This window comes from Talpa europaea (genome assembly GCF_964194135.1).
Source record: "Talpa europaea genome assembly, chromosome: 3".
Classification (NCBI taxonomy): Eukaryota; Metazoa; Chordata; class Mammalia; order Eulipotyphla; family Talpidae; genus Talpa; species Talpa europaea.
The window spans coordinates 13709285-13725641 of NC_140069.1; the positions used below are offsets into that span (position 1 = coordinate 13709285).

At 46.2% G+C, this 16357-nt stretch overlaps 1 protein-coding gene across 1 annotated transcript in view; it reads left to right on the forward strand.

The window, feature by feature from the left end:
• Nucleotides 1–1316: 1316 nt before the first annotated feature.
• Nucleotides 1317–16357, forward strand: part of SNTB1 (syntrophin beta 1) — a gene marked incomplete at both ends in the record, with an annotated part of 202597 nt that continues 187556 nt past the window's right edge. The window contains one exon of the mRNA XM_084230764.1: nt 1317–1884. Within this exon, the coding sequence (XP_084086890.1) occupies nt 1317–1884 (568 nt within the window). The remainder of the gene's footprint in view (nt 1885–16357) is intronic.

The following is a 16357-nucleotide window of genomic DNA, read 5'->3' on the forward strand; positions in this document are numbered from 1 at the left end:
AGTTCCACGAGATCTGCTCAGGATGGAGAAGTTGAGAAGGTCAAAGACAAGGACTTGGCAGTTTCGGCTATGCCATAGGTTATGTTGACCTTTCTGGATTGGCCCCGAAAGGTAAACACACTTATAATATAGTTTCCCTGGAAAAGTGCAGCTTGAGCTCCAAATAAAACTCCCCCAGGGATCCTTTGAGATCCAACCCAACGCAAGGGACTTCTCAAATGTTGAAGTTTCTATATTGGATCTTGGGAAGAAAGTGAAAGTTGCAGGAAGCATGTGGCGCGGCTTGGGGGAGCAGGAGGGAGGCAGGTCACAAGCACTGAGCATAAAATGTGTTAGAGCTAGAAGAACATTTGTCCCTGGGGTCTGGGGCAGGCAGTGACCCGCTGGAAACCCTGGCCAGCAAAGACACCTCTCCAGAGACTGGTCAGAAAGATGGCCAGCGCTTAAAAAGAGGAACTTAGGGGCTGTGGTTCTTCCCTCTTGACTTAGGTAACTCAGGGCCTCAGTCCGAATCTACCCGCGAGTCCTGGAGGCAAAGAGAGTCAGGTAAGAAGCCAGAAGGGGAACCCCAGGTAAGAAGTCAGTCCAGAACCCCAGGTCAGAAGCCAGTAGCAGAACCCGAGCCACAGCTCGAAGAAGCGAGTGGGGAGCCCTGGAACCAAACCCGATGGGGGTGAGGACCGAGGGCCAATTCAACCCCGGGTGCGACACGCAAGGAGGCTCAGGAGCCTCGCAGGAGGGGGTCCGGGCAGGGCGCGCCGGCCGGGCGGAGGCGCGTAGTGGGCGCCCGGGCAGCAGGGCGCGCGGAGCCGGGGGGCGGGCGCCGGGGAGGCCGTCCCTGCAGCGCCGCGGCTCGGAGCGAGGCGGGGAGGGTCGGGGCCGGCGCGAGGCGGCCACTGGCGGAGCCCGCGGCGGCTGGAACAGGTGAGCGGTCCCCGCCCTGCGCGGCGCGCAGCCTCCGCCTCCCGGACCTCCCCGGCGCGGAGCTGCTGCGCCGCGGCTGCCCTGCGCCCGGGCTTTTGCCACTGGCAGCTGTTTATTACTATTATTATTATTATTATTTCCCCTTCCTCTCCCCTGTTTCTGTCTCTCCTTCTTCTTCTAGGTCGCTCCACCCCGCCCAGCTCCGGCGAGGGGGACCCGGCTGCCAACTCGCGCCGAGCGCGCCCGGGACTCCCGGCGCCGAGTCGCGCGCCCCAGCTCCGCCCTCGCCGCGCGCCCTCCCCGCGGCCGGGGGCCCCGCGACCTCCCCCCGCAACCCTTCCCCACTTTCCCCCGCGTTTGCCATCACATGGCGCGGTAAGAATGCCGAGAAGATGGCGGTAGCGCCTGCAGCCGCGGGGCCGGCGGGCGCGGGCGGGGGCGGCCGGGCGCCGCGCAGCGGGCTGCTGGAAGTTTTGGTGCGGGATCGCTGGCACAAAGTTCTGGTGAACTTGAGCGAGGACGCCCTGGTTCTGAGCTGCGAGGAGGGCGCCGCGGCGTACAACGGCGTCGGGACCGGCACCAACGGCTCGTTCTGCAGGGGCGCGGGCGCCGGGCACCCGGGCGCGGCCGGCGCGCAGCCCCCGGACTCGCCCGCAGGGGTCCGCACCGCCTTCACCGACCTGCCCGAGCAGGTGCCCGAGTCCATCTCGAACCAGAAGCGAGGCGTGAAGGTGCTGAAGCAGGAGCTGGGCGGGCTGGGCATCAGCATCAAGGGGGGCAAGGAGAACAAGATGCCCATCCTCATCAGCAAGATCTTCAAGGGGCTGGCGGCAGACCAGACCCAGGCCCTGTACGTGGGCGACGCCATCCTGTCCGTGAACGGGGCAGACCTGCGGGACGCCACCCACGACGAGGCGGTGCAGGCGCTGAAGCGCGCGGGCAAGGAGGTGCTGCTGGAAGGTAAGGGGTTAACGCCGCGCGGGGCGCCCCGGGCGCGCGCGCACCCCGGCACCTCCGACCGCACCCTGCGCGCTCACCCGGGGGGCTGAGGCTGGGGGCTGGGGCGGTGGCATGGAGTTTTGCAACTTTTACCCACCCACGGGCAACTTGATCCCGCCCTGGAGTCGCTAGTCCTGGCCTTGACCCTGCGGGGCTGGGCTCTGGAGTTGGGGGGGTCTGAGCTCCTCTTGTGCGCCCCGCGGGGGTCGCATGCCTCGTGCGCGCGCTCTCACGTTCACCTGCGGGTGATCCACGAGTCGTGTGGGGCTGGGAAGTGAAAGTGGAAATGAAGGGTGGATGTGGAGATATTTACGGCCGCCTTAGGAAGTCAGCTCGCTGAGCAATAGAAGCTGATAGTTTTGTGCCCTGGTGCAGCTTCATCTCCAAGCCCAGGCGGCCCAGGAATCCTAAAGGAGCCCGAGGAGAGGAGGTGGCTGTGTTTGTTAAAACTCCCACCGGCCCTGACTTCACTCCTTTTCCAGAGGAAGAGGGGTTATGCCGGGAGGTGGTGCCAGGGCTGGGAACTGCTTGGGGTTTTAGGCAGAAGTTCACTTGTGCTGCCAGGTGTTTGGCCGGTCGGTCTGGATTCCAGGTTGCCCTGGGTGGAGGACTGCGGAAGTGATTTTTTCTGCTTGAGTTTTTTGGGGTTCCCCCCAACTGCTGTGGAAACAACTTTGTATTTGTGAAGTTTCCCCTGCATCTGGGCCATCTTAGAGACTGCTTTCCAGGGAGCTGATAGACCCAAGCCCCATAATTTTGGAAGGTGAAAAAAGTAGGTCACAGGGTTGTGGAGTTGTGTGCCCTTCTGTGGTGGTGTGCTGGGGTGTGTGTGTGCTTTGGGGTGGGGACAAGCAGCAGTCACCAGATAAGGTGCTCCCCTTGCTACTGCAGCTGCGTTTCCTAGTTTCTTATCTGCTCTCTGCCCTTCTGTCCTGAACTCACTTTGCACACACCTCAGTCAGCACTTAATATCGTGTTATTATTTTATTTGTTTACCTGACGTCACCTTCACCCTCACTGTGGGTTGAGTTGTCTGGTCTTTTATTTAGTTGTGCTTGCTCTTTTAAGAGCTTTGGTGTTCCCCGACATGCTGAGAGAATGAATCAAGGAACCCCATAGTCTTTGAAACAGAATGATTCAGCTGACACTTGTAAACCGGTGGATGATTTGAGTCCTAAGTGAAGCACTCCAGTCAGTATCCTCTCACTCGTGGTGGTGCTGGTGTGTGGAACTGAGGAAGTTCAGAGTTGGAAAGCTGACTTAGTTAACCTGGGACAGCTGATGCAATCCCATGGTCCACCTTCCTGGCCCAGATACAGAGCCCTCCTCCCCCCAACTTATTTGTCTAGAGGATTTGTGATGTCTTCATATTTAATTGCTGTGTTGGATCCAGAAAGTGGAAGGCTGTTTGCTTTAGCTTGATGATTAACATAAGTAAACAGTATAAAGTTTTCTTGACTCAAGTATGTGCTGGTTTGTGTGACAAGGGCCAGGTTGGGATCTGGTACAAGTGTAGTTTGGACTATAATGTGCCGGACACCTGCTTATAATATTTCCTGTAAAACATCAGGGAAGGCAAAAGGGGGTCCTTATATTTCAGATACTGCCCTTCAGTATGTCTCTTCTTTTTTTCATCTTGGTTTCAATGTAAGGAATGATGACTTAGCAAAGACATATATATGTCTTATATATGTCCATATATATAAACTCTCACCCAGAAAGAAGGAGAAAAGGTGGCTCCTGAAAGTTAAAAATAAACGTGGACAAAGAAAAAAAATATCAAGCAACTATATGAATCTTGATGCAACTGATGCAGTTGCTATAACAATTAGAAAGTGAGTTTTAGAAAAACCTCTGAGCATGTATTCTTACAGATGTTGTCATGTGTTGCAGGCAGGACCTTCCAGATATGGGGCAGCAATATTATTCCTAGCCTGAGTTTTCAGAAATCAACCGTCCTTCAAAGAAGCCAGTGGAGATTTCACTCAAAACAGTGTCTCTTATTCCTAAATGCAGAGGGTGTAATTATATACCACTAAATCAAGTAACAAACACTCTTTGTAGTTTGGACCACTACAGGTATTCCCAGCTGAAATGACTTATCAGAACCACCTATTCTGAAATGCAGTATTGATTCCAGAAATTCTATGCAGGAGATGTTTTGTATATGTAACCTGATGGGATGAGAGGGTTAAGGGAGATATTGTAAAGATTTATCTATACACTTTTTAAAAGTTAGATTGTCTCCCCCTCTCTTTGTTGGTAGTAAGAGGGAACTGATAGAGATTAGTCCTTTCACCACTGCCAATCTGTACCCCATTACATGACATGCGCCCCCTCGTGGAGCGTTACCACCCCAGAACAGTGTGCCAATGCTTGGCTTCTGCTGCAGTTATCTAACTTTCCTCCATCCCAATGTCTTCTTCTGAAATTGGGAGCTGGACATGCTTGTTTGACAGGGCTGCTGTGTGGAAGAGCCCCCTAAAATTTAAAAAAAAAAAAAGCAACAGCAAATGCCCGCTGTGCTTATTTTTATAGCGCAAATGAAATGAGTATGAAATTAACCCTTCTAAGGGATCATTCTTTCCATTTTCTTTACAAAAATTGTAATTTCTAATTTTTACTCTATTTGACTTATTTTGGTCCTGTAAAACTGTAATGTTAGCAGACCATTCTTCTGGGTAAAAAGAATCATAGCAATAACTAGTATTTCTCGAGCACTTCGTATTGCTGGGGTTTACTTGCATTTGTTGTCTTATGTGCTTCTAGTAACTCCGTGAGGCTGATCCCATTGCTCATTTTATGATGAGGGCACTAACATTTACACATAGGTTAGTTGCTTAAAGTAACATAGCTAACGGGCTTGCAGGTCCATCTGATTTCAAAGCACATACTTGTGACTTCTAGGTGAAACTGATGCTTAGAGCATCTACAAAACTGTGTACTTGAGTCAGCCAAGGCTTCCTCAGTTACTGGGCTAGAGATGTTCTTCCTCTCCCTGCAAATATGCTGAAATGATCGGGACAGCCCTGAGCAGGAGATCACAGTTGTATACCAGCTACTTGAATTGGAAGGACAGGAACGTGGAGGGAGCCTTTAAACCCCAATTCACCGAGTATGTGTCTGTAAGAGGGAGCGGTGACATTTTCCCCTAATTTATAATGAGGCAGAGTGGAATATGGCCAGCAGGGAGACTAAATTGTAACTCAGACTTAAATAATGAAGCAACTGTGCCCATTAGGTGAGTATTTAACTAAAGAGTTATCAGAGTTTATATCAGAAATCTTTATACACCAACTCATATCACATTTTAACGAGTGGGAATAGGGACTCTACATCAAGCCAGGCAGATATTGAACCCCATAACTCCAGGGGGCACCGGTGACATAGGCTGCCATGCAAATGACATCCTCTGGAGCTGGGCGGGGCACACCTGCATAGACTTTCTTGACATCTCTGGGTTGGGGGATGGGGAGGTTTTTGCCCTTAGATTAGTAATAAAATCATAATTTGAAATATGTCAACTTTTTGTAACTGAAGCTAGAATAAAATAGCTTCCCTATCCCTTTGTCAAGATCAAGGAGTAGGTGTTCTGGAAGACTCATATTGAGGTGTGAAGGTATAGGGTAGACAGAATCATCACTGGATTTACAAGGTCTTCTAAGGAACTGGACCAGAAAAAGTGGTCCACTTGACATTAACCCTGCCCCATCAAAGTTTCTCTCCCAGGACCACTCCCAGGGAGGTTGGCTGTTGAGGTCACCTGCAATGTCACTTTCACAGTCACTTTCTCCAGGGTTGGAAGTGAGAAGGCGGGGGCAGGAAGAGCGACAGAGAAAGGAGAGCAGTGATTTTAGTGGTCTACGAGCCTCAGGATGAGGTGAGATTTTGAACTTTAAGGAATTGTACATTTTTAGGTTTAATACGGTCATAAAAAATACCCAAGGGTCCTGCACTCAGTATCTTGAAACTTGGGTTCTTATCTGTCAGCTAACAGCTGCACTTTCTACAAGATACTTTCTCTCTGTGGCCCTTGATTTTCTTCTTAGAAACCTAGCGAGCCATTCATGGACCAGTCTGTGTCACCTTCAACTCTGTAAACTCAGCGCCGGCACACTTAATAACACAATTTCCAACACCCCTTCTATTATCATGGATTCAATTTTATAAATAATATAACCCAACTCTCAACTTAAAGGAAATATAATGCCTTATTATGATTCTATTGTAAACATGAGTATTGTGGAGAAATGAAGTAAATTATCTTAAAAAGGTTCAATAGCTAAGCAAGTGGCACAGTGACTCCCGAGGTCATAATGTAAGTGGCAGATACTGGGGACCCCTATGTGAAACCGCCATCCATGCACAGCCACAAATGAAGATGGGTAGGGGTGTGTGGCATCCCTTGGGGCCCATGAAGGACCTGCCTCAGATGTTGAAAGATATCTGAGATTCCTGGCTCCCGGTCACTGAACCCGAGGTGTATGGAACCCCTACTCCCCTTGATCTCTATTAAACCCTGTGCTGGTCTTTCATTGAGAACCAGTATTCTACAGGAATGCTAATTCTACCTTACCTCTCTGTAATGCCTAACCTTTTGCAAACTCTTTTAACGTATGTCAAAATAGCAGATACTTATATAATATTTGCATTGTGCCCAATGCTGTTCTCAGCACTGATCAAATCTTTGGATTCTCACAAGAGCCCCAGGCTATGAGCAAGTCTGTTTACAGAAAACTGAGGCACAGACCTTTGTTCTTGCCAAAGAAACAGTAACAAGTTCTGAGGCTGAAGTTTAAGCACAGGCTTTATAGCTTTTGAGCCTCATAGACAGCCTATGAGATAAGAGGTTCAGGGCACTGGTCCTGACCTGGTTGATGAAGAAAGTGAAGCCCCAAAGGTGGAATGACTGGTTCTCATTAAGCTTCTCTCTGGTAGATTTGTTTTCTGCTGCTGCTATATTATGTTACCAGAAGGCTTAGTAAATTAAAACACATTTTTATTTTAGTGTTTTTAAGTATGAAGTCTGATGCAGATCTCACTGAGCTAAAATTAAGGTGTTCATAGAGCTTTATTCCTCTGTGGAGGCCCTCGGTGAAAACCTGTTTTCTTCACTTTTCTAGAAGCTTCCAGAGACAACGCACGAGTAGTCTCTTTTCCACGGCTCATGTCTCTTTTCCATTTTAAAGCCTGTCATAGCAGCTTGCGTCCTTCTCATATCAAAATACTCCAACCTCTGTTTTGTCTCCCTCTTGCATTTTTTTGAGGACATTGCTCACCCCAGATAATCCAGGATGATCTCCCCATTTTAAAGTAAACTGAGGGGCCTCCCCGGTGGCGCAGCGGTTGAGCGCTGGGTTGCGAAGCTGCCCGCAGCCTCTGCAGCGCTGGTTCAATCCCCGGCTGCTCCCCGGCCACCAGAGGAGGGTCCCACATGGCGCGCAGACCTCTCCTGCCGCCCGCTGCTCCCCTCAGCAGTGTACTTCGGTCCTTCTGCCTGCTCTGCTCCCCGCTCTGGCTCTGGTGAATTCTCTCACCCTCCCGCGCTTCTGACTGTACCCAGTGCATGTATAAACAAAACAAACAAGCAAACAAATAAAGAAAAACATGCCTCTATAATATAAAAAAAAAAAAGTAAACTGAGTAGCAACCCTAATTCATTTGCAACCCAATTTCCCCCTGCCACATGAGGGAATATATTCATGGAAACTGGAGATGAGGACACAGACATCGTCTGTGTGTGTGTGTGTGTGTGTGCGCGTGTGTGCTCGCGCGTGTGTAATGTGGGCAGGGGAGGGGGTTCTGTTTTCCTTTCTACCATGTCTAATCAGCTGAAGTTGTAATGGTGCAGAGTTCCCAGGTAGTACTTCAAGAATGTACTGGCCCACAGCAAATTATCAGTTCCTGGCACCTTGCAAAGAATGCCTTCTTTCATTCATGTGTTCACCCATAGAACCAAAAAAATTACTGAGTGTCCTCCATACACCCCATGCCATGAGGGCATCACCCTTGAGAAACAGATAAGCATGTGCGGACATCTCCAGGATGGAGTAAAAAGTCCTACGGGGAGGCTTGTGGGATGCTGTCGTCACCCATGGGGAGGGCATCTGACTCACTCCTGGACAGGCTGGGGGAGGCAGACACCTCAAGGCAGCCCCCGCCCCACCAAAAATTTTGGGATTCACTCTACTCAGTGTGACTCAGTGGGCAGAATGTGACCTTCAGACCTTGCTGAGGGGGAGCGTGAAGAGAGACTAGAGAATTACGCAGAGAGAAGGTTGTGTGCCTTGTTACAGAGTTGGATTTCACTTAGCATAAAGCGTTTTAAGCAAGGAAATGTCATGCTCAGTTTTGAGTTTCCAGTTTACCCTCTGGAGCCACGCCTCTAGCACGAGGTTGGCCATGCTCTAGTGAGATGATGCTGCTCACTCCCTGTGCCCACCAACCGCCCTGGTGTTTATCTCCTTGGCCCTGAATCATACTTAGGAGCATTTGACCCTGTAAGGCATAGCGCTGTAAAATTATGATTTTGTTACCGGGTCAACCCTCTGTGGAATGTTGGACCGATTGTGTGATGCCCTTCTCGACAGGAGGAAGGCAGGTGCAGAGCTTAACTGATTTGTCTGAGGTTCCCTTGTAAGTGAGGATGCTGCACATCAGGTTATCTACCTCTCACCTACCTCTTCTTCTGCCTACTACACAAACACATGCCAGCGCGCAGTGGACAAAGAGCAGTCTGAGATCTATAAGGCGTGGGTGGTCTCTGACACCAGGGAGCTTACAGTAATTGCCAATACAAAATAGTTGGGGGGCCCTCTCTGGTGGCGTAAGGGGTTAAGACGCAACCTATGAAGGTATCTGCAGCCCTGCAGCATGAGTTGTATCCCCAGCCAGGGAGCTACCCGCATGGCTCAGCAGACCTCTCCTGGCTTGCCCGCTGCTGGCTTCCCCTCAGCAGTGTAGTTCAGTCAATCCGCCTGTTCTGTTCCCCACTCTGTCTCTGGTGAACCCTCTTACCCCCCACATCTCTGGCCTGTACCCCAGTTCTTATATGCATAAATAAATCTTAAAAAAAACAACAACAAAATAATGGGATGTGTACCCCAGCATAGACAGTATGGTGCTGTCCCACAGTAGGCTGTAAAAAATGTGCTAGAAAGGATATATATATATATATATATATATATATATATATATGGCAGATGAAAGGAAGGAGAGAAGCAGAGAGGAAAGCATGAAGGGAGAAAGAAAGGGCAGGAAAGAAAGGAAGGAGGGAAAGAATTTGGGGACTTAGTGACCCTTTTTTTGGACTGCCATCCTCTGCCTCTCTTGCTGCTGCACTGCGCGATCAACATTTGCATGCAGTGATGAAAACCATTCCCGGCTCTGCAGAGAAGAGGAATAAAGAGCTGACTTTATAGACCTAGGAGGCTCTCACTTAACATAGACCCGTCTTGAAAGACAGTTGACAAAAGAGGAGCCAGACATGATTTTAAAAGTTACAGGAAAATGTAATTATCCTTTTAATGTTATATTTATAGCCATCTTTCCTCTGCCCCCCTGTAGCTCAGGAATTTAACAGTCTGCATATGTAAGAATACTCTCTACCTGAGGAGGTGAAAACTGTCTGCTTAGATATTTTAATTGTTTCTTTTTTAAGCAAGTGTGTATCAGCCTGAGAATGCAGACCATATTGCTTAAGAGAAGCTGATGGAAAAGGTCCTTCAACTCTAGTTTCTCCTGTGGCGGGTAATCTCTTCATGTTCAGCGGTGCATTTTAGCAGTCACCCCATGGAGTATGTATTAAAAATAACTCATTGCACACAGCTCCGCATTTGGGAAAGGCTTCTAGCTGAAGCTACCAGTGGTCTGTTTGGTGAAGGGAAATTATTCTCTGGCAGCTAGTGGCCTACTAAGAATTCCCTTTTAAATGATGCATTTCAAGCACTCAATGTTAAAGAAGAGACAGAATTTCCCCAGCATTTAATACCAAGTGTTTTATATACCAAACCTCATTACCCACTTCACTGGCTTTGATCTATAAGAATGCTTGCCTTGAGCTCTGGCCTGCAGAGTGAGACTTAAGAGAAAATACGCGTCATGAAGTCAGTGGCCATGCAGATGAGCCCCCTCCCAAAGTGGGGTAGACAAGATGGAAAAATTCATGATTCAGAGTGATTATAATGGAAATTAAAATGATGACCCATACTTTAGCTCAGTGCTTTTTTAAACCTCTGCTCTTCCCTGTGGTTTGAAGTATCATTCTTTTTTTTTTTTTTTTAAAGAGGCATGTTTTCATTTATTTATTTATTTGTTTGTTTGTTTGTTTTGTTTATACAAGCACTGGGTACAGTCAGAAGCGCGGGAGGGTGAGAGAATTCACCAGAGCCAGAGCGGGGAGCAGAGCAGGCAGAAGGACCGAAGTACACTGCTGAGGGGAGCAGCGGGCGGCAGGAGAGGTCTGCGCGCCATGTGGGACCCTCCTCTGGTGGCCGGGGAGCAGCCGGGGATCGAACCGGCGCCGCGGAGGCTGCGGGCAGCTTCGCAACCCAGCGCTCAACCGCTGCGCCACTGGGGAGGCCCCTGAAGTATCATTCTTAGCATGTGATAAATGTGCAAAGATCTACAGTTTGACAGGTTTCTGAGTATTATTACTGTACGTGGCATATTCAGTGGATTGCATTGCTCTTCAAACTGCCCTTGTTTTTATCGGTGCCATTATTTTCTCAAAGCAGTTCAGTTAGCTGGATTTTAAAGAGTGGGCCTGGGATTTACTCTATCTGGGCTTAGATTCTACATTAACCTTCTAGCTGTGTGATCTTGTGCAAGTTACTTATCTAAGCTTCTGTTTTTTAATCAGTAGGTCCAATGAAAGTTGCAAAGTGGTAATGTAGGGTAATGTGCTAGCTCATTGCCTAGAACATTGTGAGCGCTCAGTAATTCCTAAGTATATAACATGTCACATCTCACGCTCAGCTAAGTGTTACTTACAGAGAATGGGCTAAGTAGAGGGTTCGCCCATGTGTGTATAATCGTTTGGGGCCACAAGGAACAGCTGGGAATTTGCCATTATAGGGAACTGAATGGTTTAACTGATGGCCTCAGAGAGTTGGTTTGCCTTGTAGGGGTGAATTATAATCCCACAAGGGTGTGGTTCACTGATGATTCTTAGCAACATAAGATGTTTTCACCAACCAGACCATGGGTAGGCTGGTGTGGTTTTTGGTGGGCAAATGTGAATGATGTCTTTAAATGCTGATTATGCAGGAACACTCAGAAAAGTGTTTTGTAAAGGAAATGCCAACAAGTAAGGCTATAACCTGTGCAGCAAAATTCAAAATTTTTTGAATTTTTTCTGATAATCATAGGAATGTAGAGGTCTTACTTGTCAAATGAAGCTCTAGCATTTCTTTTATTGAAAATGCAAACTATTAAGTGTTATAAAACCAGCACTATACTTTAGCCTTTTATTCTGTTATTTAGTAATATGTTTCATGGACACCAAGAGGGCATCCATGGGAAGATGTATCATGGTTTGTCTACCCTTAAAGAACAAAAAACTAAAATGAAGAGTCTCAAAGGATCCCTGCTTGAAGCCTCGGTACCTTGAGGTTACCCCTTCAATGCAGGTATAAATGAAAAGTGATACCATTACATAGAAACGGATAACAAAGGCAGTGGCATGTCTAAAATTTGGTACTAGTAGGAGAAAGAAAAAAACCCATCCCCTAAGAATTTGAATTGCCAGTTGGTTCTAGTAAATATTTCATTCTGAATTTATAATGTCACTGAGTTTAAGAAAATACTTAAGGGGCCTCCACAGTAGCGCAGCGGTTGAGCGCTGGGTTGCGAAGCTGCCCACGGCCTCTGCGGCGCTGGTTCGATCCCCGGCTGCTCCCCGGCCACTGGAGGAGGGTCCCACATGGTGCGCAGACCTCTCCTGCCGCCCGCTGCTCCCCTCAGCAGTGTACTTCGGTCCTTCTGCCTGCTCTGCTCTCCGCTCTGGCTCTGGTGAATTCTCTCACCCTCCCTCACTTCTGACTGTACCCAGTGCTTGTATAAATAAATAAATAAATCTTGAAAAAAAAAAAAAAAAAAAAAAAAAAGAAAATACTTAAGCAAGTCATTCAATCTAAAGAAGTCTAAGAATGGGAGGCTCTATAAATAATAGAGACAGTTGTAAGTACAGAACTTGGCTTCCATTCTGAATTCTAGTAATTTTAGGGTGCTTTCCCCAAATCAGAGATGATCAAATAGGAAAAAGTTTGAATTGCTGACACCTGGGATATAATAGCTAAGCCACTAGTTCTTAAAACAATTTTTCTTTTGATGTTTGTAAGATGGGACCTTGTTGGTACATTAAAGCAAAAAGCTATAGAGGAATGAGATGAAATTTCTGTTCTAAAATAGATCAGTCCAGAGGTGTGACAAGAGTAGAGTAATAAATTACATTTCTGTAAGTTACAAATAAATTTTAATCACACAAAAAATGATATAGGAGTAAGTGCTTTAACAGAGTTTATGGACTGTCTGAAGGTTATCAGCACATTGGAAGTGGAAAAGAATGCTTCACCTGAGAGGTGACTTGTGCAGAAGTGTTACATAAGCTAAGTGAAACTGAAAATATAGGTAATTACTTGGCTACTTGGGGCCCTGAATTTCAAATACTTTCATCTGAAACATCCTTTCATCTGCAATGAAAATCAAGGTTAATGATTTTTCTTTTTTGCTGGCGATATCCATCTATTGTCTTCAGTTCTTCACTTCATTTTTGGAATTTGTTTAATTCAAAGTAATAGATGCTTATAAGCTCCCTTTGCCTATCTTTTCCCAGAGCTTCTCCATTTCCCAAGAATATTGAAACATATATTCTTATATGACAATGTTTCTTCTCATTAAAAATACAGTCTGATAGCAGTATAGGCTAATTATTTAGAATATTAAAATATGTATTAGGAGGCATATATAATTATATAATACAATATGTATTCTAATATTTTGAACAACATGCCTATACTGGTATTTTTGATATATGAATTTTTGCTATTATTGACTAAATCAGTCTATGTGCATAAAATTGTGATTATATCAGTATTGTTCCATTTTCTGCTCAACTAATTTTCTACCATTGGGCTTCTTGCAGTTACTAACATCTTCTCTCTTTTTCTTTCCATTTGCTCAGCTTTCTTAAACCTATTTCAAAACTTTTTTTCAATGCAGCATAAAATTCATCAAACTTATAGCAATAATTTTTTGAAATGCTCATACACAGCAATCATCCACCATTCTGGTTGCTTTTCTCCTGGAGCTCTGCCTCTCTGACTGCTTCTGTCTGGCTCCATAAGTGTCATCTCCCTGGGAGTCCTCAGCTTCCTCCTCTGTATGTTTTCCTGAATCCACTATCCTTTACTTTTGCTTTACTCCTTTCTTTTGCTGGAGCACATTCCTTAGTACCTCCCTGAGAAAGAACATTTGGGAGGTGAATGTGTGAAAAATAGCTTTAATCCATTCTCTCACTGCATTTAGACTTTAGGTATGATGAGCTAAGGTCACGGTCATTTTTCCCTAAGCAGTTTTCAGAGTTGCTGGTGGGAAGTCTTATGCTCATTCTCTTTCTTTTCTGTGACCTGTTTCTCCTTTCTAGAAGCTATTAATAACTTCTTTTTAAAAACTAATATTCCCCATTGTATATAATGATTTCCTGTGGCTTTGTTAATCAATTTTCCTAGCATTTGATGCATTAATATACTCACAATTGTGGTTTCCAAACTGTGTGCCAAGGTGGCTTAGCGTGCCCCAGGGAACTCAGAAGACTGCCATGGAATATTTTTAAATTTCAAGGAAAACAGCAATATCTGTTGGGCACTAGGCAAACCATTTTACTAGGGTTTCAACATTCGATTGCTACATTCTTTCAGTAATGTCAGTATCTTTGCAAAGCTGGGTTTTCCACATAGGCTATGATTAAAACAAAAGTGGAGGGGAAAAAACCAAAAAACCAAATACCACATGAAAATTAATGAGGGACAGGAAATGTGGCAGCATCCAAGAGGATTCCAGGTTTGAGAAGTTGTTTAGTGCTGAATAGATGCTGTGTTTTTAGGACAATAAAATGTGCCGTATTGTTGAGACTTAGTTACTTAATACACTGAATTGATAGGCATTTCTTTCAGGAGTGTCTTGAACAAAATGATATATTAAGGTTGGGGATCTGTGGCCAGAAGGCTCTTAACACATTATTTCTCAAACATATTTCCTTAGATTATTTCTGTGACAATTCCTTGCCTTTTTCTTCTTTGCTCTCTGTGCATGGAGATCCTGTTAGTTGAGTGTTGGACCCTCTATACTCACATGCCTGTGTGACACACTGTTGTTCTCCTTTTTCTCCCATCATCCTTTTAAAAATTTTTGTTCTTTTCTATGGAGATTTACTATATTTTTATCCACAACTACTATATTGATTTTTTTTAAAATTTCTGCCACCTCTCCACGTTCCCAGAACATTCTCTTGTTTAAACAGTTCCCATTTTTTGAAATAGCATACTCTTGTGCTTTTGTGGGTGCAATATCTTTGCTGATATCCCTGAACATATTATTAATAGTTTTTTTGCAGATTTTTTTTGCACCAATATTGCATGTTTATTCCCAGGGAACACCAGTAGTAAGAGTGGGAACATGGTGCTGATGGTCATGGACCCTCAATAGCCCCCTGTGAGCCTCTCAGTCCCTTTCTTTGAATGTGTGGTTAGCAGAGAGTTTTACAGATCCAGTTGATTGCACAGTACTCTCAGTAGGTTATGTACAAGCTGTATATATAGAATCAAAGGGGAGTATTATGTTTCTCAACCTCAGTGCTGGTGACATTCAGGCCAGATAATTCTTTGTTGTGGGGTTCTGTCTTTTGAACTATGGGATGCTTAGCAGCATGTTGGCCTCCACTCACTAGATGCAGGTAGTATTCTCTCCCCCTAGCTGTAATAACTAAAAATGTTGCCAGACATTGCCAAGTGTCTCTGGAGGGCAAAGTAGCCCAAACTGGTGTATACCCAAACTTGGCCATGCATTGGCAATACCCGGAAGCATACAAAGCCCTCATGACTGAATGCCTTCTCAAGAGATGCTGATTTTAATTAGTCAGGGATTTGTTCTGGGTGTTAGTGGGGAGCTTTACAAGCTCCCCAAGTGAGTCTAATGTACAATTAGGAGTGAGAAAGATATTTGGTCACTAACTGTAAAGGTGTGGAACAGAGTCCAGAACAGTCCATCATGGGGGCATGGGAGCTACTTGTCATCTAGCAGGGGTGGCTTTTTGCTGTGCCTAGCCTCTCTGGGGCTTGTGATTGATTGCCTGGCACTGGTGCTTGGGAGTGCCCTGGAACACTAACAGCGCACCTCTCTTTTGATAATACTATCCCTGTTATGGCAACAAGGGAGCTATTGAGTCACAAAGTGATCATCAAAAGCTTGCAGCAAAGTGGACAAACTAGCTTTGTGACCTTGGGCCATAACCTCACCTGTCTAGAACTCAGTTTGCTCCCTGATAACATGAGGGTAACAACAGTGCTTTCTTTATAGGGCTGGTGGAAGAGTGAAAGGAGTTAATACTCAACTCGGTGCATTACCTGGCACCAAGAGTTCAAAGTATGGGCCTCCCTAGTGGCACAGTGGGTTGAGCACAGCGCTGTGAAGCTGTCCACAGCCTCTGCAGTGCTGGTTGGATCCCTGCCGGCCGCGGAGCAACCCACATGGCGCGGCAGACCTCACCTGTCTCGCCGCTGCTCCCCTCAGCAGTGTATTTCATCAGTCTGTCTGTTCTGTTCCCCGCTCTGTCTCTGGTGAGTTCTCTCCCCTTCCTGCATATCTGGCCTGTATCCTGGTTCTTGTATAAATAGATAAATCTTTAAAAAAAAAAAAAAAAAGAGTTCAAAGTATGCTGCTTATTGCTGTGATAGCTGTTTCTCTCTGCTGGACTGTATGATCCTAACAGAAGGTATCAGGTCTTATCCATTGAAAACCTCAGAGAGGGCCTCCCCTGGTGGCGCAGCGGTTGAGCGCTGGGCTGCAAGGCTGCCCGCAGCCTCTGCAGTGCCGGTTTGTTCCCCGGCCACCGGCAAGGGTCCCACAAAAAAAAAGAAAGAAAACCTCAGAGAATTGAATAGCACTCACCCCTTGGCACTTGTCTGTGGGTCATTGGTCATGGCCCTTACAGACCAGAATGTGGACAAGAGTAACAAACGAGCTTTGGTTGGTGAGATTTACTGACTGTCAACTTATGTACATGGTGTTGGGGCAGTAGCTACTTAAGGATGTCTCTAGGGCACAGACCCTCCCTACATCATCCCTGGCTAAAAGAGGTCCTAAAAGGACTGAGATGTGCTTCAGTCCTTACTTTTAAAAGATACAAAACAGAAAGAACTGCATTTGCTGGTTTACA